This window comes from Papio anubis, chromosome 17 (assembly GCF_008728515.1).
Source record: "Papio anubis isolate 15944 chromosome 17, Panubis1.0, whole genome shotgun sequence".
NCBI classification, from domain to species: Eukaryota; Metazoa; Chordata; class Mammalia; order Primates; family Cercopithecidae; genus Papio; species Papio anubis.
The window spans coordinates 24000909-24028418 of NC_044992.1; the positions used below are offsets into that span (position 1 = coordinate 24000909).

At 50.1% G+C, this 27510-nt stretch overlaps 1 protein-coding gene across 1 annotated transcript in view; it reads left to right on the forward strand.

The window, feature by feature from the left end:
• The window catches only part of RAB11FIP4 (RAB11 family interacting protein 4), a 146928-nt gene that overhangs the window by 12528 nt on the left and 106890 nt on the right, over nt 1-27510 (forward strand). Inside the window, exon 2 of the mRNA XM_003912567.4 lies at nt 27355-27442. Coding sequence (XP_003912616.1) covers nt 27355-27442 — 88 coding nt within the window. The remainder of the gene's footprint in view (nt 1-27354; nt 27443-27510) is intronic.

The following is a 27510-nucleotide window of genomic DNA, read 5'->3' on the forward strand; positions in this document are numbered from 1 at the left end:
CCTTCCTTGCGGTGGGGGAGGGGGACTGACATGGAAACCTTGGTCAGACCTGCGGGAAGGGCACGGGCTTGTGCAGGTGTGGCTGAAGCATGAAGACAGGGGAGTCTGGAAGATGAGAAAGCCTTTCTCGAGTGGGACTCCAGAAATGGATGGTGGGGCTGAGTTTGGAACAGGGTCTGCCAGGGTGGAGGGAAGGACAGGTATGCCAAAGGTGAGACCTACCTGTGCAGAGGCCCACCTGCAGGGGTGGAGGGGCTGACCAGGCAGGCTGGAGGCAGGAGGTGGCAGGGCTTGATGTTATCCCAACGGTGTCGGGATAAAATGTTGAAGAGGTTTAAGCAGAGGGCCACACTGCACTAATGCCTTTAGACAAACCCACCTAGAAGTAGCGTGGGTGGGGGAGAAGGGGCTGAGGTGGGAGGTTTCTGTCCCAGTTCAGGGGCAAGGAGAGGGGACCCTGAGGATGGAGAGAAGGGGAGGGGAGGGTCAGAGGGAAGCTCCCAGGTGGTCTGGAGGCATTCACATGGGTCCTCCATGATTCCCACCTTGGTGACTAGGTGCTGGAGCCCTGGGTCCAGTGCAGGTGGCGCTCATACACCTGCCAAGCTCACGCGGCTCCAGGGCCTGCCCTTGCTCTCAGGAATCTTTCCAAGGGCAGCTGCTCTTTTTTTTTTTTTTTTGAGACAGAGTCTTACTCTGTCGCCCAGGCTGGAGTGCAGTGGTGTAATCTCGGCTCACCGCAGCCTCTACCTCCCTGGTTCAAGCGATTCTCCTGCCTCTGCCTCCCAAGTAGCTGAGACTACAGGTGTTTGTGCCACCACGCCTGGCTAATTTTTTGTATTTTTAGTAGAGACGGGGTTTCACCGCATTGGCAAGGCTGGTCTCAAACTCCTGACCTCAGGCGATCTGCCCTCCTTGGCCTCCCAAAGTACTGGGATTACAGGCGTGAGCCACCGCACCCAGCCTGCTCTTTATTTTAAAAACAAAAAAATTATCAAATATTGTTCTTGATATAGAAGTTTAAACTACTTTATACCTAGTTTTTCTTAGTTTTCTTTATACTTAGTTTTACTTTTATAGTAGGAAAAAGAAAGCTAACTCGCACTGAACTGAAGTTCTGTACCTTAAAACAGAAATGTGGCTATGATTGCTGAGTGTGAGCTATCGTGACCTGTTTCACCTCGTGATATTTACTGTGCCTGAGTCTGCTCAAGAGATGCTGGTGTCTCCTCCCTCTCCCACCCTGCTTCATCCCAGCACGGACCGGCCCTCACACCAGTCACTATTAGTGTCTGCTCTGGACTCTGCTCTGCTGAGCCCAGCTCACTGAGCCCAGCCCACCTGGCAGGGCACCTGGGCCAGCTGGTCAACCCCTGGGCTCAGCCCCTGCTCTGGTGCGAGCAGGGTGGAGCCCAGGGGGCACTTTGCTCCCCAGATGATGCCCTCCAGAGGGCAGAAGGGGGGATGTCTGGAGCCAGGCTCACTGCTGAAAGTCTGGAGGAGGAGTCCTGGGTACCCTGAGCTGAGCTGCACCTCCCTCAGTACCACTGACTGTCCCTTGGGCTCTGCTCCCAGCCCAAGCGCTCAGCTGCCAGCCAGAGGAGTGGCCTCTGGTGTGGGCATCTCACAACCCCTGACCCCCAGGGGGCACGTCCTAGACACTGGGTGGGTGGAATCTAGGGCCTGTCTGCTCACTTGTCTGGCCAGAGGCACTGGCTTTGGGCTTCTGGTCACCTTTTCTAAGAATGGTCGCGTCTTCTCCTTCTCTCTCCCCTGCCTCAAAGCAAGCCTTGCTGCAGGCACGAGGGTGCTGTTTCTGCACGGCCCCATCAGTACTACTATTTTAATATATTTGTTTCTGCCAGTTTGATAGGTGTGTAATGCTATTTCACGGCTTGTTTACACTTGCATTTTTAATTGCTCATGAGACTTTGCATTTTCTCCATGTTGCTATTTACTCTTGGTATTTCTTTCTGCATAAACTGTCCTATCGATCTTTTTTGAGCATTTATCAAGGGGAATATTTGTTTTCCCCTTTATTTTAAAGTCAGTTCTATATATTTCAGCACTGTTTGTCATGCCATTTTTTCTTGCTCTGTTGCTTTCCTCTTTCTCTCTGTTAATCCTATCTTATTGCTCAAAAGTTTTCCTATGTATGAGTATGTTCTTTCAATTGTATCACATCTGCTTTGTTTCTGATTATATTTATCACTTCTTTAGTAGTTAGACACTTATTTTCCATCTCTAACAAGAATAAATGAGCTATTTTGTTTATAACCCCCAGTAAACTCACCAGCTGTTTTGTGTTTTGCCACGTTTGGTTTTTTCTTTCGCTCTATTTTTTTTTTTTTTTGAGACAAGGCTTTGCTCAGTCACCCAGGCTGGAGTACAGTGGTGTGATCTTGGCTCACTGCAGCCTCCACTTCCTGGGCTCAAGTGATCCTCAGCCTCTTGAGTAGCTGGGACTAACAGGTGTGTGCCACCACGCCCAGCTAATTTATTTTTATTTTTCATAGAAATGAGGGTCTTGCTATGTTACTCAAGCTGGTCTTGAACTCCTGGGATCAAGCAGTCCTCCTACCTCAGCCTCCCAAAGTGCTGGGATTACAGGCATGAGCTATCGTGGCTGGCTTTCACTCTGCTTCTTATCTGTCTGTCTGTCCATCTATCCATCTATCATCTATCTCCATTTCTGTTGTTTTGTTTTGCTTGAACCATTTTCAGTAGATAGAAGACATCTTGACCTTTCTCCCATAAATATTTGACAGTTTCCTGCCCAAATGCAGCGCAGTGATCACCCAGGGATTTCACATTAATTCACCAATGTCATCTAATATTCAGCTCATAATCAGATTTCCCCAGTTGTCATAACATTGATGTTTCTGAGGAGTCCGGGCCAGTTGTCCTATAGACTGTCCCATCACTTGGATGTGTCTGTTTCCTCGAGATTAGATACACAGTAAGCATTTTTGGCAAGGACAGGTGGTGGTGTGTCCTCAGAGCATCTCATTAGGGCCACATGATGTTCATTTGTTCTATTTTGGGGATGCTGAGTTCAATCACTTGGTTAAGGTGGTGTCTACCTCATCTATTCAACATAATGATACTTCTCCCCTTATAATTAATAGGTAATCTGTGGGACCATACTTTGGGACAGTGTAAACGTTTGGTTCACAGAATAGTTTTAGCATCCACTGCTGCCCCTTGCCTGAGTAGATTACACTGGTGGTTGCCAAATGGTGGTTTTTCTAATTCTCTCATTCTTTCCACAGACAGAGCATTGTTCTGTTAAAAAAAAAAAAAAAAAAAAAAAAAAGGAGGAAGGTCTTTCCTTCCACCCCGCTTTTCTGAGTATCACTATGAACTCCTGGCTCCTTACCTCCCCAGCCTGTCGCACCTTGTTACCATCATTCTTTTTAATGCTCAACAGTTTTTTGTTTTATTTTTAATGCAACATTATAACATTTTGAGCATTATGACTTGGAATAATATAGTTTTAATTGAAACAAGCCAACCGTTATTACCTTTTAAAAATCCCTCTGATAGTCTTCATTATTTATGGATTTTGAAGAATGTAACACATTTTTCAGGGTCTGTAATTGGTATTGCATTCAGTCTATTAGATTAGAAAGAGCTGCCATCTTTACATTTATATTTAGTCCTCCCAATAGGAGCAAAATATTAATATTTAAAATAAATGTTTTACAAATGGACTAAATACATGTTTAATATTTAATGTGCTTTATTACTGCTGATAATGCAGTACTTTTTTTCCACTGATTTTTTTCCTAGCTGCATGTCACTAGCATATAGGAATACAATTGATTTTTTGTAAATGTTTTCTCTGATCTCACCACTGGTATGAATTCATTTATTATTTCTAGTAGTTTTCTGGTTGATGACTTTGCATTTCCTAGGTAAGCCATCCCATCCAGTTCAAAAGTCATTGTTTTGTGTCTTCTTTTGAGTTCAATTACTTTTTCTTCTGAGATGGGAGCTGCCAGCATTTCTAGAGCCAAGCGGGGTGGGCACAAGAGACATTGCCCCGACTGACATGCACTGGAACATTGGCCACAGGCCCAGCTGTGAGTCAAGGAGAACAGCCGGGGCAGGGGCTGTGGTCTCACAGACAGGGTCCCAAAGGAAGCGGTGAATCCTGAAGAGGTCGAGGCTGGTGTTGGCACAAGAGGTGGCCTAATAGAGAGGGAAGGGGGCCAGCAAGAGGTAGTCAGGCCTCCTGCTATGGATCGTGGGGACTCCATCCTCATGGCAGAAAAACCAAGTCCCAGGCAGCAGAGGAGGGATGATGGACCAGGTGAAACATTCACACAGACGGCCACAGACTTGATCCGGGCAGCCAGACACAGCTAGCTGGGCTGAGGCTGTTCCCTGGTCCCTGTGTGGTCTCAGATGGTGGTGGAGCCAGTAGAGATAAGGGTTGGTAACGGACGGAGGAGGCAGGACCCCATCATCCTTTCCTTGTAATTTTTTACAGTGGAGGGACAGTAGCTTCCTACCACTAACTACCTTGTCGGTACTTGGGTTTGGGTCAATATTCTTGTGCATATTAATGAAGACCACCCCCTCTCCCCTCCGTTCTCCTTTTGTTAGAGTTTTATTCAAGACCAGATGGTAAATTGTACCAAATGTCTTCCCAGCATCTATTACATGTTTCAGTGATGCTTGCTATTTTCCCAGTTGATGTAAAGAATTACATTTGGAATGGGTGAGTCTCCACTTGGCCAGGCCTGGTCAGGTGCCCGTCCTCAGGGGCAGTCCGCCCAAATTACAGGGAATGGGGGAGGGGCAGCTTCCCAGAGGAAAATCAGGGTGCACCTACCAGGTGAGGGGCAGCTCAGCGTTGGGTAGAAAGAAACCACAGATGTGCAGGACTACCTAGCCTCTTAGCCCAAGCACTCTTGGTTCCCACCCTGCACTCGAGGAGCAGGGAGGAGCATTTATTTCTGTGGTTCTCCTGGCATGAGGACAGATGCTGGGTTTCTGCAGCCCTCTGCCTCCAACACAGGGTATTGTACTGGTTCACAGTACTGGATTTACAGGGCGTATGTAACAGGGGCACAGTGTTACTTAGCCGACGGAGTGAGTGAACACATGGAATGCAAGGGGACCAGCCTGGAACCAGGAGCCCCAGCTCCTCCTGAGCCCTGCCCCAAAAATCTTGTGATTTGGAAGCAAGTTCCTCTCTGCTTCTTGAGGCTGCTAGATGGTTTGGGAGGCAGGAGGGCTTTGTGATCAAGGACTCAGGGTCTGAACGGGTCAGAGGTCAGCTCCCAGCTTTCCAGCTTGCTGGCTCTATGACCTGGGATGGGCCTCCCCTGCAAAATTGGGATGCAATACTCTTCCCCTGAGAGGGTTCTCGTAATGCTAATGAAAGAAGGTGGGTGAAGCACTTAGCACAGCCCTTGTGCATCCTAAGCCCTTTACCCAGAGGAGTTATTAGGGTGCACTCTGTGGCTTTGGGGATATTTAGAAGAGGAAGTTCTGCACTGGTTATAGATGATTTCAGGCTCTTGGGGGGATAAGGATAAGCATCCAAGTCCGTAAGTCACTGAGATTGTGCGCTTGCTGCTGCCACCACGTGGTCCCAGGATGATGATGATGATGATGATGATGATGATGATGATGATGGAGAAACATACCTGCGCCTCCGGCTGCAGATACAGGGGTAAATTGAAAAAGTGGTATTGCATAGTAGAAAAGAGTGCAAGCTGGGCTGGGTGTGGTGGCTCACGTCTGTAATCCCAGCACTTCGGGAGGCTAAGGTGGGCAGATCACTTGAGGCCAGGAGTTGAAGACCAGCCTGGCCAATATGGTGAAACCCTGTCTCTACTAAAAATGCAAAAATTAGCCAGGCATGGTGGTGGGCACCTGTAATCCCAGCGCTGCACTGAGGGGCTGAAGGGGGCAAGGGCATGGTATCACACCCTTGGAGGGGCCGTGACTGCTGTGGGCTGAGTCTGCCTGGGAAGGGGTGATGACACAACCCCTCTGTTTCCACTGTTGCTGCTGGAAATATTCCCACTGCCACCACCTAACCGCTTTTGTGCCAGCCTCAGAGGGCATGTGCCAGCTCCAAGACCAGGGCCCTGGTTGAAGACCAGCCCCTGCCACTCCCTGCCTGGGTGAGGTCCACCAGCCGCCCAATCTGGATTCCCCTCTCATGGTCTCATCATCAGAATCTCCAGGGGAAGCCCTGGAAAATACAGCTTCCAGGGTCTCACCCTGGTGAACAGGCTCTGCAGATCTGTGTTGAGATAACAGGATGAGAATCCCCCCTATCCTTCCGCCCTGGATGGCATATGGTTTAATGGACCATGCGTAGGCCCTGGATTGGAATGCCAAGCTCAAACCTCATTTTTCGGGCTGGGCGCGGTGGCTCACACCTGTAATCCCAGCACTTTGGGAGGCCAAGGTGGGTGGATCATGAGGTCAGAAGATTGACACCATCCTGGCTAACGTGGTGAAACCCCGTCTCTACTAAAAATACAAAAAAATTAGCCAGGCGTGGCGGCAGGCGGCTGTAGTCCCAGCTGCTGGGAGGCTGAGGCAAGAGAATGGCAGGAGAATGGCGTGAACCCGGGAGGCAGAGGTTGCAGTGAGCCAAGATCACGCCACTGCACTCCAGCCTAGGCGATGGAGCGAGACTCCGTCTCAAAAAAACAGAACAAAACAAAACAAAACAAAAACCAAAAAACAAGAAAACAAAACAACAACAACAACAACAACAAAACCTTGCTTTCCTGTCTCCTCGCCCAGAGATCCCGGCCAAGTCCCTGGCTCTCTAGAGCCTTGGTTTTCTGGTTTATTAAGTGAGGCCAGTAACCTCTCTCCAAGGGCTGGCATGAGGATAAACCAGGAGAAGGGTGTGCAGGTGCCACACGCCTGAGTCCTTTCTGATACCCAGGACTCTGTTACGCTGGTCCTCCACCCCAGGCCTCTGAGCCACTTTCTTTTGGGAAAGAGGTTTAAATTATAAATAAGGGCCTTAATCATGGATGAGGCCTCTTGCCTCCTGCTGTGCTTGCTGGAAAAGAACTTTGCCTCTGCAAAGAGCGTCTACAAAATGAGTAGACTCAAGACCTCCCCTGTGGCCCCTGGCCCTGCCGTATGGGCCCTAAGGAATTTGCCAAGCTGCCCAGGGGGGCCTCCCATGAGGCCAGCTACTCAGACTGCAGGGCGTCCTTCCGGGCAGAAGGTGCAGTTGCAGCAGAGAGGAAGCGAGGGCTAGAAAGCCTGAGACATAGACAGCCCCATGTCCTCGCCTCAGTCGGGCTCTGGGAGGGCCGCAGCCAGGCTGAGTAGGCCTGGGCCACCCAGCTTCTCCACCTGGGGAGCAGCTTGGTCCTGGGAGGACCCAGGGAGATCCCACCAGAATTTCTCCTCCCCAAGTGAGTGCATCAGTGCTGGCAGCTGCACCCACAAGCTGCAGGCAGGGGTGTGGAGCGAGTGAACCTAGGCAGTTTATCCTCTAGGGGTAACCGTGCACACTGCCACCCTCCTCTCACCCAGATGCCAGTTTTGCCGTGGAAATGGCCCGTTTAATGTCCTGTGCAAGGGAGAAAAGCTCTAGACCCCCAGAGCAGGGGTCCCATCCCGTGTCCAGCAAAGAGAGGGAGGAAAGCATATTCCGGTCCAGCAGTTGGTCAAGCAATGTGGAAATGGAGCCTGCTCCGCCTTCACTTTAGTCCAGGAAAGCCTCCGGGTAAAAACACTGACTCTGGCCCAGCCTGTCTCAAACTTACGGAGTTCAGAAACCTTTCTACATGTAACACATTGACACTCTCTAAGAAATGCCATCCTGGTGACCTTGGGTGAAAGACTCACCTCTCTGGGTCCCACTCACTTCATCAGTGAAACTGGAACCATAATCCCCATCCTGCCCTGTCCCATCACAGGGAGCACGGATCGGAAGGGGCGGGGCCCCCTTAGTCTCTGCTGTCCACATTGGCCTAGGAGCTCCTCTTGTCGCCAGCCCCTGGCTAGGCCTGGCCCGGGAAATGTACTTGAGCACCAGTGAGTCCCAGGGAGCAGGCAGACACTAGGCGCAGGTAGGTTTCGGTCCTCTGCCAGGGCTGCAGGCTGCACCTCCCCCGGGATCCATGTGAGGTTTCTGTGATGGAGAGATTGACCAGTGGGCAGGACCTCACCGCCACCACCACTGCCGTGGCCCTGCAGCCACCATAGGCGCCTGCCTGACCCCTTCCAGGCAGCAGGGAGGGGCGCTTGGAGGAGGCAGGCGGCAAGGGACCATTAAACCCCTGAGCAATGTTTCACCTATGGTAAGAGTTCTCAAATCCATATTCCCTCTGATCCCCATGGTGACGGTATGAGGTGAGGAGCAGTACCTGCCTCATTCACAGGCGAAAAAGCTGAGGCTCAGAGAGGTCGGGGTCTGCCAGGGTCTCATGGTATGTTTGAGATTCCATTATGGGATCCCCAGAACAAGTCGCCCTTCTCACTTGCCATCTTGTGTTGTACTGACAGCAACAACAGTGGAATTTCTGGCCGGAGCCACTGTATTTTGCTTTGTTTCTGTAGCTAAACCTCAATTCACTGAAAGGCCATGAGGTGTCCTGGTTAACTCATTTTCTGGGGAACGGAGGGAGGACTGTGGGAGATTTTCAGTTTGAGTCTAGTTGAAGTGTCAGGGCTGGGCAGCTGGGCCTGTTTCGGACAGGGCAGGATAGATGGATTAGAGGAGGCAGGGTCCAGGGACCACACCTTGGAGTGGCCCAACTCCTGCAGGCCAGCACCCCCCTTTGATGAGCAGACATTCCCATGTAACCTTAAATAATGGGTCTGAAGCCAACCAAAGCCCACAGCAAGCAGCACCTTTCAAACTACGCCAAGAGCCAGAGATGTCAACAGAGGGCCTCACACGGAGGGAGCTGTCCTTCCGTGGTCCCCCCGAGAAGAGAGTGTCCTCCCTCTTCCCCCCCCCACCATATTTAGCTTCCACCTGCCCTCCAGCCACTCAGAACAGCTGGTGGTTCCTCAGACCCTTCGGGCACCTCTAGGGCCTGGCCTTGGCTACCCTCTCCCTCCTTCCTCCCTTTGCTTACACCAAAGCCCCCCTTCTTGAATTCCCATTCCCCACATCTGCTGTGTCAGTTCTTCCACCTGCAGTCCAGCAAAACCTCCTCGTCCTCCAAGGCCCTTCCACATCTCCCAAGCCCTCTGGGTTGTCTCCCCTGGGCCCCAAAACTGCAAGGATTTGGGGTAGCACTTTCGAAGGGGTTACATTGTGATGGATTCTGTCTTATCTTCCCCTACAATGCCGTGAGCAGTTTTTCAAAAGAGTAAAAAGAGTATTTTTTCCCTAAGTTCAAAAATGATCCAGTTCATTTTTTAAATTCAGCCAGTTAAAAATTGCTGGAAGAAGAGGTGCAGTGACTGGCTGTCCCAGCTCATGAGTTTCACGGGTGTCCGCAGCTTCCTGACCAGGGTCCAGGCATGGTCTGCCTATGAAAGCCTCATTTATCCCAAGGCCGCTCTGTGTCAGCTGCCAGGCTGTCTTGATACGCCATTCCCTCTCAGTCCTAACATGTGATGAGGCAATGCTGTTGCTCGGGGATTAGTGCGCAGGGAGGTGGAGTCATCCACCACTGGTCACACAGCTGGGAAATGGAGGTGGGACTCCAACTCAGCAATGTCTACCTAGAGCCTGGGAGCCACGCTACCCTGCCTCTGGGCTTGTGGCAGTATTAACAGTCACCTACACACTTTTATGCTATTCCCCAGGCTATTTTTATTTCACTCAAAAATAACTCCAGGACATCTGTTCCTTCCCTGGGAGCTTCCCGGGAGCCTCTCTGTCTCCCCACAGGCCAGTCTGGCTGTGGAAACATTTGCGGAAGGAACGGACAGATGGGCAGATGCATGCAGAGGCCAGTCCACTTCAGAGACCACCCAGGCTTCTGTCACTTTCGCTCCTATTCAGACCCCAAACAAAGCCCTCGTGGGTGGCCGGAGGGATTCTGTCAGCCCAGGCTCAGGCTGTGAATGAGGGGCCACCTGATGACACTCAGACGGATGGACGTGTTGGCGGTCCCATAAAGGAAGATGTCTCCAGCTGTGGCTGCTGGGACAGCGCTTCCCAGGAGGCAGTGGCCTGGGTACCATGTCACTGGGCCATGGTGCTGGCCAGCCCTCTGGATGTCTAGCCACCCTGGTCAGAGACACTCCAAAGCCTCACAGCCCCTCTCCACCTTCCCTCCCATCACCACCTTTTATCTGAGCGGGTCCCTGAGACCGGGTCCTTCATCGGGTAGGGGCCCTCCAGCTTTGAGAACCAGGAACCAACACAAAATGACTTGCATGCTGAGGCAAATGTGTTCTTCCTTATAACACAAGGGTCCAAGGTAGGGCAGCTCCAGGGCTGGTTCCTCAGGGGCTCAGAGGCATCAGCTAGGACCCAATCCCCTTCCATTGAGCTTCCCGGCATCGACCCAAGATGGTGTCCATTCTCCAGCTGGGGAAGCAGGTAGGGGTGAGCTGCTTACGGATGGGCGCCCCCTCCAAAGACAGCCTCTCCCAGAGCCCCCTGCAGATGTCTTCTCATGGCTTATTGGCCAGAGATGTATAACATGCCTTTGCCTGAACCCATCAGTGGCAAGGGGAATGAGTCCACAGGACTGGCTTGGTCCAGTCAGAACTCATGCCCCAGGTTGAGTGGCCCCAGGCACCTAGTCAGACAGAAGGTGAGCACCTCGGACCAGGGGGAGCTCTACGTGGACAGAGAAGAGGGGAGGGGCAGGATAGTGGTGACTGACGAATCTGCCTCCGTTCTTGTCATTGTTTCTTGGCTATAGAAGAGGGGAAGTAAAAGACTCGCAAGAGAGGTTGAGTAATTCCCCAGGACCACACCCTCTCCAAAGTCCCCAAGCCATTTACTTGTTCCGCAGTGAAGCTCCAGTGAACGGAGGCATTTTTCGCCCAGTCCTCTGACCCCATCTACTCCACTCTGGCTTTCTTCTCTTCCTCCTCCCAACCCCACGCCCACCCCAAACATGCCTGAAAGCGTTACGATCACATAGACCTCAGAGCTGGAAGAGACATTCAATATTAATGTTATCCAATGCTGTCATTTTCCAGATGGGGAAACTGAGGCCTGAGAGGGGAAGGAGCTCAGCGAGACCACTCAGTAAAGCAGTTGGTGGTGGAGCTGGGACTGGATGGAGGGCCCAGAAAGCGCAGCGTCCCCGAGATTCTCAAAGGGTCTCGGACCACCCTACTTTCTCACCTCAGCCCCCCTGTGGACGGTCTCCGCAGCCTCCCTGCTGGCTGGTGGCCCCTCTGCCTGTCCCTCCTGGGGGAAGGCTCCCCCTCAGGCCCCCTTTATGCATCTTTGCACCTGGCACTTCCATAGCACTCTCCAGCCTCCGACGTCCTTGACTCAGTCTGGTCTGATCGTCACAGCGGTCCTGTGAGCTGGTGGGAAGTGCATTAGAGATCCAGAGACTGAGGCCCAGAGAGGCAACAGGGCTCGCCCGAGGTCATGCGGTGGCGCCGTACTGAAGCCCAAGCCGAGCCGGCCTGCGACCTGTGCAGACACACAGGGATCAGTGGTCTGAGGTTGCCTTCTTGAAATTCGTGGTAATTTTCCCCTTTGCTCTGGGCCCCACTAATGACGGAGGTGGTCCTGAGCCCTGGGCTCCTGACTTCTCCAGGATTCTTTCCACAACCACATGCTGTTCCCCCTCTACCAGTGGCCTACCCAGGGCAAGTCCGACTGATTCCATGGGACAGCCCTTCACATGGAGGGGAGCGGGCTTAGGGATTGGGAGCCAGACAGTCGTATATTTTGGCCTGGGCTCGGGGTGCAGGAACTGGCAGGACCCACTTTGGCAATGCCTCCTTCATCCCTTGTCTCAGGCCGGTGTTGCTGAAGCTCTTGCCTGGCTCTTTTCCCATCCCCGCCCCAGAATTAATGGAGAGGGCCAGTGGCAGCCTGTGCCCTTTGTCCCACCGGCCGGCCTGGGAGTGGCGGCTCCAGAATACAGGGTCCTATTGTGTGCCCTGACGTCAGGCAGCTGGACTGCCGGGAGTGAGGATAAACAAGCAGCTGCAGCATCTTGCCGGAAGCCCCAGAAGAGGTCTGGAGCCCCTGCAGCAGCAGGAGAAGGAGCCAGTCTGAAGAGGAACAGAGCTAGGGGGAGTTGGACTCCAGCCCTGCCTGCTGTGCGGTGAGGCCAGCCCAGCATCGGCGTCCACTGCTGTAAGAGCGGAATGACTGGCCGTTTGCTACTTCATGGGGCTGCTGAGAGTGATGCACTTGAGTGCTTCGAAGGCTGCCTGACACCAGCCAGCTCTGCCGCTGCCGCTGTCCGCACTTGCCCCTGTTCTTACTATCGCCCATATTCAGGATAAAGCACATACAAGCCCTTTGCCTGGCTCATAAGGCCTTGTCTTTCAGACCTGTTCCCTCTCTGGCCCCATCTCTTGATGACGCCCCCTCCCCACATTCCCTCCATCCACTCCAGACCCCCTGCCTTTGCCAGCATTGCCCCCTCTCCCTCTCCTGCTCCCTCTTGCTGCCTTTCACATCCTTCCCCACCATCCCTCTCATCTGGCCAGCTCCCAGCAGAAAACCCTGCAACTGGTCCTGGGATTTACGATGCCTCCAGTACCCCAGTGTCCCCATAGGTGTCCCCTGAGTGTAAGGCCTCCAGAGTAGCCACCCCTGAGCAAGGATCTGGCACCAGCAGCTGCCTCACCTCCTCCAGAGGGTCCCCTCCCCAGAAGCACTGCCAGGACAATCTAGGTTCCACATGGGGACAAAAGGCACTTCCTGGCCTGCTGCAGGGAGTCTCCAGGTACCCAGACCTGCCACTCTCTTTGTAGGCCCCTCTTGCCCCACAGGCACTGTCCTTTCCCCACTTTTCCCGTCTGCCTTCTATTGTGGCTGCTTTTTTATGCTGGGGAGTTTCAACTTCACCCTACTCCAAGCCAAGCCCTGAAACTCCTTTTGCGAGTATAGACGGTGTCAGATGCCCAGCCAAGCCCAGGTTACTGCTCAGGGTAGCAGGAATTGCCACTCTCATGCCCATAGGGGCCAGGAAGGAATGCAGCCTAGGTGGGCTGCGGTGGGGAGCTACTTGGGATTTGGGGGTTCCCATAGACAACTGGGGAGCAGAACACATTCCCTTTCTAAAGAGTGTGCTTGAATTCAGCTGTCGCTCATTGTTGCTGTGGGGGAATATGGGACCTGTGTTGCCAGATCTGATATTTCAAGAAAAGCCAGGGGCTGGACATGGCGGCCATGCCTGTAATCCCAACATTTTGGAAAGTCAAGGCAGGAGGATCACTTGAGGCCGGGAGTTCAAGACCAACGTGGACAACATAATGAGACCCCATCTCTACAAAAAATTAGCCAGGTGTAGTGGTGTATGCCTGTACTCCCAGCTACTTGGGAGGCTGAGTTGGGAGGCTCCCTTGAACCCGAGAAGTCAGGCTGCAGTGAGCTATGATCAATCATGCCACCGCACTCCAGCCTGGGTGACAGTGAGACCCTGTCTATAAGAAAAATAAAAATAGGCTGGGCATGGTGGCTCACGCCTGCACTTTGGGAGGCCAAGGCAGGCAGATCACCTGAGGTCAGGAGTTCGAGACCAGCCTGGCCAACGTGGTGAAACCCTGTCTCTACTAAAAATACAAAAATTAGCCAAGCATAGTGGCGTGCACCTGTAATCCCAGCTACTCGGGAGGCTGAGGCAGGAGAATTGCTTGAACCCGAGAGGCGGAGGTTGCAGTGAGCTGAGATTGCACCATTGCACTCCAGTCTGGGGGACAAGAGCAAGACTTCATCTCAAAAAAATAAAATAAAATAAATCAAATAAAAATAAAAATTTAAAGCCAGATATCCAAGTTTGTATGTGCAGTTCCTTTTTTTTTTTTTTTTTTGAGACAGGGTCTCACTGTGTCACTCAGGCTGGAGTGCAGTGGCACATCACAGCTCACTGCAGCCTTGACTTCCCAGGGTTAAGGTGATTCTCCTCAGCCTCCCAAGTAGCTGGGACTACAGGCGTGCACCACCACACCCGGCTAATTTTGTTTATTTTTTGTAGAGACAGGGTTTCGCCATGTTGCCCTGGCTGATCGCGAACTCCTGAGCTCAAGTGATCCTCCTGCCTTGACCCACTCCCAAAGTGCTGGGGTTACAGGTGTGAGCTACCATGCCCAGCCAGTTCCCTTGATTTTTAAAGAAAAATTTTTTTAAATTGTTTTTACTTTACATACAGTAAAATTCACTTTTGGGGGGTGGGGGAAGAAGTGTTACTATTTACATAGATTCCTGTGACTCCCACCACCATCAGGGACAGAACCGCTCATCCCCCAAATTCCCTCCAGCTGCTCCTTTGTCTTCAGTCCCTCCTCCTCACTCTTGGCATCCACTGATCCAACTTTGTCACTATGGTTTTGCCTTTTGCACATAAATGGAATCGTACCGTTTGTAATCTTTGGGAGTGGTTTCTTTCCTGTAGCATAATGCATCCGAGATTCATCTGTGGTGTTGTGTCGATCATTTGTTCCTTTTTATTACGGAACACTTGCTTATCCATTCAGTTGTTGAGAGACACTGGGGATGTTTCCAGGTTTGGGTGATTATGTGTAATGCTGCTGTGGACATTTTTGTGCAATTGTGTGTGTGTGTGTGTTTGAATGTAAGTTTTCATTTCTCTAAGCTAAGGAAGGATAAGGAAGTTCCCTTCTATTTCTACTTTGTTGAGAGGTTTTTTTTTTATATCATGAATGGATGTTGAATTTTGCCACTTTATTTCTCTGCATCTTTTGATAGGTTTTCTTCTTTAGTCATGTTTAGATTACAGCCATTAGTTTTCAGATGTTGGGCCAGCTTTGCTGAATAAACCCCATTCGGCTGCTGGTCTTGTTATATTATTCATATGTATCTCCTGGATTCGATTTGCTAATATTTTGCGGAGGCTCATTGCATCTGTGTTCATGAGGGATATTGACTTGTAGTTTTAGTTTTCTCTCTCTCTCTCTCTTTTTTTTTTTTTTTTTTTTGAGACTGAGTCTCGCTCTGTGCCCAGGCTGGAGTACAGTGGCCCAATATCGGCTCACTGCAAACTCCACCTCTCGGGTTCACGCCATTCTCCTGCCTCAGCCTTCCGAGTAGCTGGGACTACAGGCGTCCACCACGATGCCCAGCTAATTTTTTGTATTTTTAGTAGAGACGGGGTTTCACTGTGTTGCCAGGATGGTCTCGATCTCCTGACCTCGTGATCTGCCCACCTCGGCCTCCCAAACTGCTGGGATTACAGGCGTGAGCCACCGCGCCTGGCCAGTTTGTAGTTTTCTTATATTGCTTTTGTTTAGTTTGGGTATCAAGGTATTGCTGGCCCCATAAAATGAGTTGGGAAGTGTCTCTTCTATTCTCTGAAAGAGGCGGTGTAGAATTTATGTATATTTTCCTTAAATACTTAGTGAAATTATCTGAGCCTGAGGTTTCCTTTTTGGAAGGATATAAATTCTGAAATTAATTTCTTTAATCGCTCAAGGACTGTTCAGATTATCTGTTTCTTCTTGCATGAATTTTAGTAGTTTGTGTTTTTCAAATAATTGGTCCATTAGTTCATCAAAGTTGTAGAAATTATGTGTGTAGAAGTGTTCCTAGTGTTCCCTTATTAGCCTTTTAAAGAATGTAAGACTGTAATGATATCTCTGTTTTCTTTCTTTTTTCTAGACAAGGTCACACTCTGTCACCCAGGCTGGAGTGCAGTGCTGCAATCAAGGCTCACTGCAGCCTTGACCTCCCTGGCTCAAGTGATCCTCCAACCTCAGCCAACCCCAGTAGCTGGGACCAGAGGCATGTGCCACCATGCTTGGCTAATTTTTTTTTTAATCTTTTGTAGAGGTGGGGTCTTGCTATGTTGCCCAGGCTGATCTTGAATGCCTAGTCTCAAGTGATCTTCCCACCTTGACCTCCCAAAGTGCTGGGATTACAGGTGTGAGCCACTGTGCCCAGCCACATTTTTTGTATCGGTAATTTGTATCCTCTCTCTCTCTCTCTCTCTCTCTCTGTCTCTCTCTCTGTTTCTCTGTCATTCTGGTTAGAGATGCATCAGTTTTGTTAATCTTTTAAAAACAAAACCAGGTTTGGGTTTTGTTGATTTTTCTCTACCAGTCTCGTTTTTAATTTTATTAATTTCTGCTCTTAATTTTATTATTTCTTTCCTCCCTTTTGCTTTGGGCTTGAATTTTATGGTATTGTATTTTTATTTTCATTTAGTTTAAATTATTTTTAATTTCTCTTGAGACTTCGGGGCCAGGCACGGTGGCTCACGCCTGTAATCCCAGCACTTTGGGAAGCCAAGGGGGGCGGATCACCTGAGGTCGGGAGTTCGAGCCCAGCCTGACCAATATGGAGAAACCCCGTCTCTACCAAAAAATACAAAATTGGCCAGGCGTGGTGGAGCATGCCTGTAATCCCAGCTACTCGGGAGGCTGAGGCAGGAGAATTGCTTAAAACCCAGGAGGCAGAGGTTGCAGTGAGCCGACATCAGGCCACTACACTCCAGCCTGGGTAACAAGAGTGAGACTCCACCTCAAAAAAATAAATAAATAAATAAATACATAATATAAAAAACAGTGTTGTACTGGCATAAAAACAGTGGCGCAATTTCAGCTCACTGCAATCTCCACCTCCCATGTTCAAGTAATTCTTGTGCTTCAGCCTCCCAAGTAGCTGGGATTATAGGCACAGGCCACCATGCCCAGCTAATTTTTGTATTGTTAGTAGAGATGGGGTTTTGCCATGTTGCCCAGGCTGGTCTTGAACTCCTGACCTCAAGTGATCCACCTGCCTCAGCCTCCTAAAGTGCTGGGATTACAAACGTGAGCCGTTGAGCCCTGTTATTGATTTTTAGTTTAATTATATTATAGTCACAGGACTTTTTTTTTTTTTTTTTTGAGATGGAGTTTTGCTCTTGTTGTCCAGGCTGGAGTGCAAAGGCGCGATCTCGGCTCACTGCAACCCCCACCTCCCAGGTTCAAGTGATTCTCCTGCCTTAGCCTCCCTAGTACTGGGATTACAGGTGCCCACCACCATGCCCAGCTAATTTTTTGTATTTTTAGTAGAGATGGGGTTTCACTATGTTGGCCAGGCTGATCTCGAACTCCTAACCTCAGGTGATCTGCCAACCTCAGCCTCCCAAAGTGCTGGGATTACAGGTGTGAGCCACTGCACCCAGCAGGACATACATTTATAATTTCAGTTTTTAAAAATTTGTTGCCAGACTCAGGTGCTTATGCCTATAATCCCAGCACTGTGGGAGGCTAATAAGGCAGGAGGATCTCTTCAGGCCAGGAGTTCGAGACCAGCCTGGGCAACATAGTGAGTCCCTCATCTCTACAAAAAATAAGAAAATTAGCTGGGCATGGTGACATATCCCTGTAGACCCAGCTACTCGGGAGGCTGAGGTGGGAGGATTGCTTGAGTCTGGGAGGTGGGGGCTGCAGTGAACTATGATCACACCACTACACTCCAGCTGAGGTGACAAAGATCCTGCCTCCCCCCCACAAAAAAAGTGTTATAGTTTGTTTAATAGCCCAGCATATGATCTACATGATCTACCTTGGTGACAGTTCCATGTTTACATGAAGAGGATGTGTGTTCTGCTATTATTGGGTGGCGTGTTCTATAAACATCAATTAAGTTAAGCTGGTTAGTGGTGATATTCAGGCCTTTTAGATCTCTTGTTGATTTTTCATCTAACTAGCTTTGTTGTTAAAAATTAGACTTTCTATCTAACTAGTTATATTGTCTAGAGGAGTGTTGAAGTCTCCAACTATGATTGTCAATTTGTCTATTTCTCCTTTCAATTTTATTAGTTTGGCTTCATGTATTTTGAAGCTCTGTTGTTAGGGACATGTGCGTTTAGGATTGTTATGTATCTTCTTGGTGAGTTGACCCTTTTATATAATGTTTGTCTGAATCCTTGGTAATTTTCCTTGTTTGGATTAGGTAATTTCTGTTGTTCTATCACTGCTTTTTTCTGTGATCTCCATTCTGCTATTGATCCAATCCAATGATATTTTATTTCATATATTGTATTTTTTAGTTCTAAAATTTCCATTTGGTTCCTTTTTTCTAGCTCTTATTTTTCTGCAAGAATTTCTAAATTTCCATTTATTTCAGGATTGTTCACCTTTACCGAACCATGGAGCATTGGTATAATAACTGTTTTAAAGTCTTTGTCTAATTATGGCAACATCTGGGTCATCTCAGCGTTGGTATCTATCTATTGATTGTCTTTTTTTTTTTTTTCTTTTCGAGACAGAGTCTCGCTCTGTCGCCCAGGCTGGAGTGCAGTGACACGATCTCGGCTCACTGCAAGCTCTGCCTCCCGGGTTCATGCCATTCTCCTGCCTCAGCCTCCCGAGTAGCTGGGACTACAGGCTAATTTTTCTTTTAGTCTTTTGTATTTTTAGTAGAGACGGGCTTTCACCGTGTTAGCCAGGATGGACTCGATCTCCTGACCTCATGATCCACCCACCTCGGCCTCCCAAAGAACTGGGATTACAGGCGTGAGCCACCATGCCCAGCCTTATTGTCTTTTGTCTTATACATTGTTGTCAGCTTTTCCTGTTTCTTTGTATGTCAAGTAATTTTGGATTGTGTCTTGGACATTTGGAATACTATAAGACTCTGGGTCCTGTTAAAATCCTCTGAAGAATGTCAGTTTTTTCTTTGTTTATTCGTTTGTTTTTGAGACAGGGACTTGCTCTGTCACCTAGGCTGGAGTGCACCGGTGCGATCATGGCTCACTGCAGCCTCAACTTCCTGGCCTCAAGCAATCCTCTTACGTTGGCTTCCTAAAGCATTAGGGTTACGAGCATGAGCCACTGTGCCCAGTCCGTTTGCTTTTTGAATCAGTTAGGTTGATGCCTCAGATCCCAGCCTGCCCTCTGTGAGTTATAGTTTCAATGTGAGTTCACTTTTCAAAGCCTTTGCAGTGCTGTTCAGATCCACCCCAAGTATACATACTCCAGGGGCCAGTCTGTTCGGTCTACACTGTAGTTCAGTTCTCAGAGTCTTTGGTAGGTTATTTGGGGTCAGTTCCATGTATGTGCAGCTTAGGAGTAGGCTAGGACCTCAAATATGACAACTTTATGGGATCACATTCTCAAGCTCCTTTCTTTCTGTGATGCTGCCCTATCCAGCTCCCAGGGGCCCCCTTTTCTCATTTTTTCCAGGCAAAAGATTTTCCCTTTCTCGGAGTTTAGGTTCCCCTGTGTGACTGCTACGGCTGCTGCCGCCACCTAACCTTTGGGATAGGCTTTACCTTGTAGGGAGGCAGCTTGGAGAGAAAAAAGACCCAGGGCACTTTTCCCACTCGATTTTTCCCAAGAGGCCCCCCTTCCCCAGCTTCTCATCAGAAAGAGAATTTCTTCTGTAGCTTTTTCTCTGTGCACCTGCTGCACAGTTCTGGGATTTGGGCTACTGAGTCTAGGTCAGAAAATATGCAAAGAAAAACTAAGAAAGCTCACCATCATATTTGTCTTACTTAAAGTTTTTATTTTCCTCCTCAATTCAACTTCCGCTATTCACTTTTCAGAGTCCTTGTGTAGTTGTTTTATGTCTCCTGTCAGAGTTTTTAGTTATAATCAACGGGAAAGCTAGACTGTAGTGTGCTCACTCCATCTTAACCAGAACCAGGAGGCTTGCTTGGCTTTAAATACTGGCATCTAATTTTAAGTCTCTCCACAAGCCACATCTGAGATGCTAGCTGGCCACCTCTGCTTTAGTGGCACAGTGTGTCAAAATTATTCTTTCCTTCCTTCCTTCCTTCCTTCCTTCCTTCCTTCCTTCCTTCCTTCCTTCCTTCCTTCCTTCCTTCCTTCCTTTCTTTCTTTCTCTTTTCTTTTCTTGTCTTTCCTTCTTTCGAGATGGATTCATAGTCTTGGCTTATTGCAACCTCCTGCCTCCTGGGTTCAAGCAATTCTCCTGCCTCAACCTCCCCAGTAACTGGGACTACAGGCACGCACCACCAAACCTGACTAATTTTTTTTTTTTTTTTTTTGAGACAGAGTCTCGCTCTGTTGCCCAGCTTGGAGTGCAGTGGCATGATCTCGGCTCACTACAACCTCTGCCTCCCAGGTTCAAGTGATTCTCCCACCTCAGCCTCCTAAGCAGCTGGGATTACAGGCGTACACCACCACACCCAGCCTAATTTTTGTATTTCTAGTAGAGATGGGGTTTCACCATGTTGGCCAGGCTGGTCTCAAACTCCTGACCTCAGGTGATTCGCCCATCTCGGCCTCCCAAAGTTCTGGGATTACAGGTGTGAGCCACTGTGCCTGGCCTAATTTTTCTTTTAAGACTCAAATTCTTAAGCAAAGGTTGTCAGTACCAATATCAGTTTTTCCAGATGAAAAGAGAGCAGAATACAGATTTATTCTTTCTGTGGTCAGAGCAAGCCCTTAAACCTGTCAGCATAATAATAGTGATTGCAATTATTTTAGCATAAATAATAATAATTACTGGCTAAGGGCATGAACTCTGGAACCAGGCCTCTTGTGTTCAGCCATCTCCTACAAAGTATGTGACCTTAACTCTGAATGACTTTGCCTTTCTATGTCTCAGTTTCCTCCCCTGTAAAATGGGAATAATAATAGTATTTACTTCCCAGGTGGTGGCGAGGATTAAACAAATTCATATGCATAGAGTGCTCAGAACAGTGCCTGGCAAAAGAAGGCTCGCTAAGCATTTGCTTTGATTCCTGTGAGTAATGGCTAACGTTTATTAGGCACCTTGCCTTGCAGACAGCTTCACGGCGGCAAGATAAGCCGGCTTATCTCGCTTGCTCAGATGAGGCAGCTGAGATTTCAGAAAGGCAAATGGCTTGCTTGAGTCCGTCTGGCCTTCAGACCTTGAAATTAGGGAGGCGTGGGTGGCTGGGCATGGGCTCAGGGAGTGTCTGGCTGGTAATCAATCAGACGGCAATGGCAATGAAGCTTTTTAACATCATCTGGTCTGAGCTAGAAGAGATGTGACCCAGGGGACTGAGTTCAGGGGAAAAAATCAGCTCAAAGAGAAAGACAACAGAAATAGAAGGGGAAGCCTGGTAATTGAGTGGCCCCAAAAAGGAAAGATCAATATTTTACTTCCAGTGAACAACCAATTTCCCTGGCAGCAAGCTGGGGCCCAGCTGCGTGTGCTTCAGCGACAACAGCTGCTCCTGCAACGCCTGCCAGGCCTGGTGAGCCGGTCTCTCCTGGCCGGGGAGCCAGAGCAGGAGCCACACATGGTGTGTGCCCCGGGGTGGGGACGGCCCCCAGCTCCCCTGCCTGGGGTGTAGGCTTCCCACGAAGACCACATGGGGTGGCTATTTGCTATACTCCCTGTGTGACCTTGGGCAAGCCCCTTCCCTCCCTGGGACCTGGCTTCACTGACTGTGGAATGATGGGCTGGGTCAGCGGCATGTGTCCAGCAGAGGACCAATTGTGGCAAAAGGTTACCCGATGTCCAGGAAGGTCGAGACTTTTTGTGATCAAAGGCGAGGGGTCCTCACCATAGTGGGTAAAGCTTCTTTGATGCACAGGGCACCAGGGGATAGAAACAACACTTCAGTGCAGACAGCCCCGTGACAGTCTCTGGCCCAGTAAGGCAACAGGGAGCAGCGGCTGACTCTTCAGGGTCAGTAAGACCTGAGTTCAAGAGTTGCCACTACAGGTGGGCAAAAATTTTAAATTTTAAAAAGAGGAAAAAAAAGGGGGGGGTTACCCCTACAGTGACTTTGTCTAAATGTCTTAACCTCTCTGAGCCTCAGTCTCCTCAATTTAAAATGGGAGACTATAATAATAGCTACTGTTAAGTTGCTGTGAGGATTAAATGAGACTATGTATGAAGCCTCCGTGGACTCCAAGCATTCGCAGTACCTCGCCGCATAAATGATGCTGTTATTTATTTTAAAAATCATTGAGCCTGTGGTGATGGTATATATTGCTAATAACCAGCATGCCTTGTTCTAATAATTTCACACCTGTTTTTTTTTTCTTTCTTTTTTTTTTTTTCTTTTGAGACAGTTTCATTCTTGTTGCCCAGGCTGGAGTGCAATGGTGTGATCTCAGCTCTACCTCCGGGTTCAAGTGATTCTCCTGCTCAGCCTCCCAAGTAGCTGGGACTACAGGCGTGCACCACCATGCCCGGATAATTTTTTTTGTATTTTTAGTAGAGGCAGGGTTTCACCATGTTGGCCAGGACGGTGTCAATCTCTTGACCTAGTGATCTGCCCACCTTGACCTCCCAAAGTGCTGGGATTACAGGTGTAAGCCACCGCCCCTGGCCCAATTTCACACCTGTTTTCTAAAGGGCAAGACATCAGTGTGCCTTGCCTCTTTTTTTTTTTTTTTTTTTTTTTTTGAGGCGGAGTCTTGCTCTGTCGCCCAGGCTGGAGTGCAGTGGCCGGATCTCGGCTCACTGCAAGCTCTGCCTCCCGGATTTACGCCATTCTCCTGCCTCAGCCTCCTGAGTAGCTGGGACTACAGGCGCCCGCCACCTCGCCCGGCTAGTTTTTTTGTATTTTTTAGTAGAGACGGGGTTTCACTGTGTTAGCCAGGATGGTCTCGATCTCCTGAACTCGTGATCCGCCCGTCTCGGCCTCCCAAAGTGCTGGGATTACAGGCTTGAGCCACCGCGCCCGGCCCTTTTTTTTTTTGAGATGGAATCTTGCCGTGTCACCCAGACTGAAGTGCAGTGGCACAATCTCGGCTCACTGCAGCCTCCACCTCCCCAGTTCAAACGATTCTCCTGCCTCAGCCTCCCCGAGTAGCTGGGATTACAGGCACACATGACCACACCTGGCTAATTTTTGTATTTTAAGTAGAGATGGGGGTTTCTCCATGTTGACCAGGCTGGTCTTGAACTCCTGACCTCCGGTGACCTACCCACCTCAGCCTCCTGAAGTGCTGGGATTACAGGCGTGAGCCACCGTGCCCGGCTGGTCTGGCACTTTTGTGGCCACCACTCTGGGGCTGTAGCTCTTTGAAGAGCCCTGTGAGAGCAGCTGTAGAGAGGTCACAGCCTGGGCCATGGCTCGGGTGCTCCGGGGAACATGCAGTGGCCCTCAGCACCCCATCTATCTGCCTGTCATCAAACAACCCCACCCCACCTCTGTCCAGGTAAGCTTTTGCTGGCAGAGGAATGGACAGCTCACCCGCCAGTGTCTCCCAGCCCCAGGGAGTTGTGGACACAGAGGTTACAGAATCCAAATCCCTGCACTCCTGCCTCCTAGGTGGACTTGAGGTGGGGGTCCTCATCAGTCAGGCAGCACTCTGTGGCCGACTCCACCCTTGACTTGCTTCGGAAATAATGAAGGCAGAGCCCTGACCTTGGAGAGGATTGTAGGTGTGAGCACGGGAGGCTGGGGGTAGAGGGTGCCCTGGTCCATCCCCACATTCACAGACCCCCTATAATGCCAGCGATGTGAAGGCAGGACGAGAGGAGGCAGAATGCCAGCTGGGATGGTGGGTGGGCTCCCCTGCAGCCCTACAGGTGGCACCTGGGCATTGCTATTCTCAGAAGTCACGTCATTGCCTGGCAGTGTCAGAGGCTGGCATGGCTTGGGGGAGGGGGCAGCTGCAATGCTGAGGAGGCTGGCAAAAAACCACTTTCCTCCTTCACTGAAATTTTACAGATCTTTCCTGAGAGCCCACTAGGTACCAGGTTCAGGGGGGGTTCACGGAAAGAACGTGGCACGACCCCGCTGCCCTTCCCTCATCCCAGACTCACACCAGAGTGGAAAAGCAGGGTCAGCCGGAATCAAGACGCAAGCACAGAGCTTCCAGGTTCCAGGCAGGGAGAAGATGGTTAGGGTGGGGCCCTCTTTGTCCACTGCTCACCTTCCAAAGCCCACTGGGCACAGCCCCATGGTGCCAGGCCACCGGCAGTGACCAAGGCTTCAGACCCCTGCTGCAGCTGCCACGCTGTGGGCATGCAAGAAAAACATGGTCCCTATAAATAGATGAATCCCCAACGTGGTTTGGCTTCGGTGCCTGTTATGGGCGGTGTGGTGTGCTGGTGAGTCTGCCTGTAACGGCGTGAACACTGACAACAGTGACAGCGAGCCGTTTCCTGCATGCTGTGCTCTGCAGGCCCCAGGTGCCCTCAGATCCATCATCTGCAGCCCAGCCTGAGCAGATTCTGGAGAGAGCTCATCCTGGCCTGGCTGTGCTATAGATACTGATGGTAATTATTAGGGGGAGCGGCAAGATGCCTGACAAGGAATGTGAGCATGTACACATGTGTGTGCACTATTGTGTATGTGTGGCTAGCCAGCAGAACCAGCACCTACCACCATCAACCCCTGAAAGAGTGCCCGGCATGTAAGAGGTGCTCAGTCATCACTTGTTGAATAAGTAAATGAATGAATGAATGAATGAATGAATGAATGAATGAATGAATGCTTGTATAGGTGCTGTGGGAGGGCTGCCACTAAGTTTTAGAAGCAGTTTTAGATTTAGAAGCAGGCTTCTGAGCCAGGCGTGGTGGCGTGCCAGTAGTCCCGGCTACTTGGGAGGCTAAGGTGGGAGGATCCCTTGAGCCCAGGCATATGAGGCTGCAGTGATCTATGATCATGCCACTGCACTCCAGCTTGGGCAATAGCGTGAGGACCTGGCTCTTAAAAAATGTATTATTATTATTATTATTATTCCGAGACGGAGTTTCACTCTTGTCACCCAGGCTGGAGTGCAGTGGCGTGATCTTGGATCACTGCAATCTCCGCCTTGAAGGCAGAGCCCTGACCTTGGAGAGGATTGTAGGTGTGAGCAAAAACAAATATTATGAAGCCTCTACTATGTACCAGTCATGGTGCAAGCGACCAGGTATACAGTGGTGATCAGAACTGACAGGGTGCTTGCCCTTAGAGAGCTTACTTTGTAGAGAGAAGATATAAATTAATCAAATTATCCCACACACATACAACTACATGAAAGAATATGGAGAAACTAAGGCTAAGACTTTCTGCAGTGAGGTCGGGAGATACTCACGCCTGCTAAAGTTCCAGCCACACAATATCCCAAAAGACTTGGATGCGCAACCGAGGTCGTGATCTGCCAGCCTCCAGCATTTCTCAGCTGCGAGTACCCTAACCAGCTCACCAGTCAGAAAGGCTTTGCAATCTAGGATTTCTGCCCAGCCAATGAGCTGCCTCTGAAAACAACTTTCTGTAGAAATCCTCCGTAAAAAGTCCTCTCCTGGCCGGGTACGGTGGCTCATGTCTGTAATCCAAGTACTTTGGGAGGCCGAGGTGGGCGGATCACCTGAGGTCAGGAGTTGGAGACCAGCGTGGCCAACATAGTGAAGCCCCCTCTCTACTAAAAATACAAAAATTATCTGGGCATGTTGGCGGGTGCCTGTAATCCCAGCTACTCAGGAGAGGCTGAGGCAGGAGAATTGCTTGAACCTGGGAGGCGGAGGTTGCAGTGAGCTGAGATCGCGCCACTGCACTCCAGCTTGGGCGACAGAGCGAGACTTCGTCTCAAAAAAAAAAAAAAAAGAAGAATCCTCTCCTCCACTTGCCTCCTGGGACGCTCTTCAGGGCTGTCCTGATCCCTTGTACCTTCCACTGTGGTGTGAGTCTGGGATGAGGGAAGGGCAGCGGGGCCATGCCACATTCTTTCTGTGAACCCCCCTGAACCTGCTGGTACCTAGTGGACTCTCAGGAAAGACCTGCAAAATTTCAGTGAAGGAGGAAAGTGACTTTTTGCCAGCCTCCTCAGCATTGCAGCTGCCCCCTCCCCCAAACAAAGAATTGCAATTCTTTGTTTCCCAAATAAACCCTCCATGTCAATCTCTTTTTAGTTAACAATAAATAGCAAGTTGCAACAAATAGTTTGAAGGGAAAGTATAGGATGCTATAAGACAGTATAGCAGCAGGGTGGGTCCTGAATCGATGCGGGTGGTCAGGACAGACCTGTCTTGGGGAGGGACGTTTCATACAGGTACAAAGGGAGACCTGAAGGATGAACTGACATGATGAATGGGGAGGACAGCTGTGCAAGATACAGAGAATAGCATGTGCAAAGGCCCTGGGGCAGAGAAGAGTGTGGTGGTTTGCTTGAGGAGCTGACCAAAGGCCAGTACGACTGGAGTACAGTGAGTGATGAAGAGTATGGGAAGAGAGGGAGTGGAAGGGGTCAGATCACATGGGGCCTCATGGGCTGTGCTGTGGACTTTGGATTTTTATCCTAAGTGTGGTGGAATGATACTGGAAGGTTTTAAGCAGAGGAGTGGGTGACATGATCCAGTTAGACTTGCATGGTCCAGGAGAGAGAGGATGATGGCTATGACCAGGTGGGGCCCCTGGGGTGGTGTGGGAAATAGGGAGCTGTGGGATACAGTGGTGGGATAGATTGGACGTGAGTGATAGTGAGCAGACCCAGTGATGCTGAAGAACCCTGCAGTGGCAGGAAGGGAGGGAGGATGGGGTCAGGGAGTGGGACATTCGGATGGGTGGGATTGGAGGGGGTGATGACTGGGTTGACCAAGGGACTTGGTGCCTGAGGTGGAATATGAGGCAATAAGACAGTCAAGAATCTGAGAGGCCGGGGGTTGATGGTTCATCCATACAGCTGCAGGAACCCCCAAAGATGAGTTATAAAAGCAAAAAGCTGGAAATAACCAAAATGCCCAGCTATTAGGGGTGGTGAAGTAGATTATGATGAACCCACCGGGCAGAATATGTTACAGCCACTAACAATGTGGGTTGTACACACCAAGCAGCATGGAAACTGTTTCTGTCCTACTTACTATTACACGGGAGAGAAACTCCAACCTCAGGGATGTCTGACTCTGCCAGGCTAAAGCTTACTTCCTTATTCATTTAACACTCTTTATTGAAGTGCAAGGTACAAATGGAACAGAAAAGTACATCAGCCACCAGTGTCCATCTCAGTGAGTTTCCCCATCTAGCCAGCGCCTAGAACAAGAAATAGAACAAGAGAAACGGTGGGGTTTCTAGGTCTTTTACAATGCGTTTGTGTCCATTTTGTATGAAAGAAACCAATTTTAAAACATTGGCAGAGCCTTGGCTTTCAGTGTGCAGCCCCTGGGGGAAGGAGGCTCGGTCCCTGAAGCCGTGCGCTCACGGGGGAGCTGGTGTTGGCTCTGCTTTTCCTCGCCCAAGTTGTCTGTCACCATGGGGAGAATAAAGTGGCCCCGTGGCCGATACTGACCCCAGGGTGAGGGGAGAGGATGGGGCGGGGACACTGGTGTCCCTCCCTCCCTCTCGGCCTCCCCGTCCCAGTTCCCTGAGTCTTCGGGTGATGCTTGGGTGTCTCACACCTGTCCCTGCTTCCTTCCCACAGGTGGAAAAACTTGTGAAATATTTGGATCCCAACGACCTGGGGAGAATCAACTTCAAGGACTTTTGCCGGGGGGTGTTCGCCATGAAAGGTGAGGCCTTCTGGGGAGGCTTTCCCACGTGCTTCAGGCCCTGCCCAGCTGGGGAAGCTGGTGTGGCT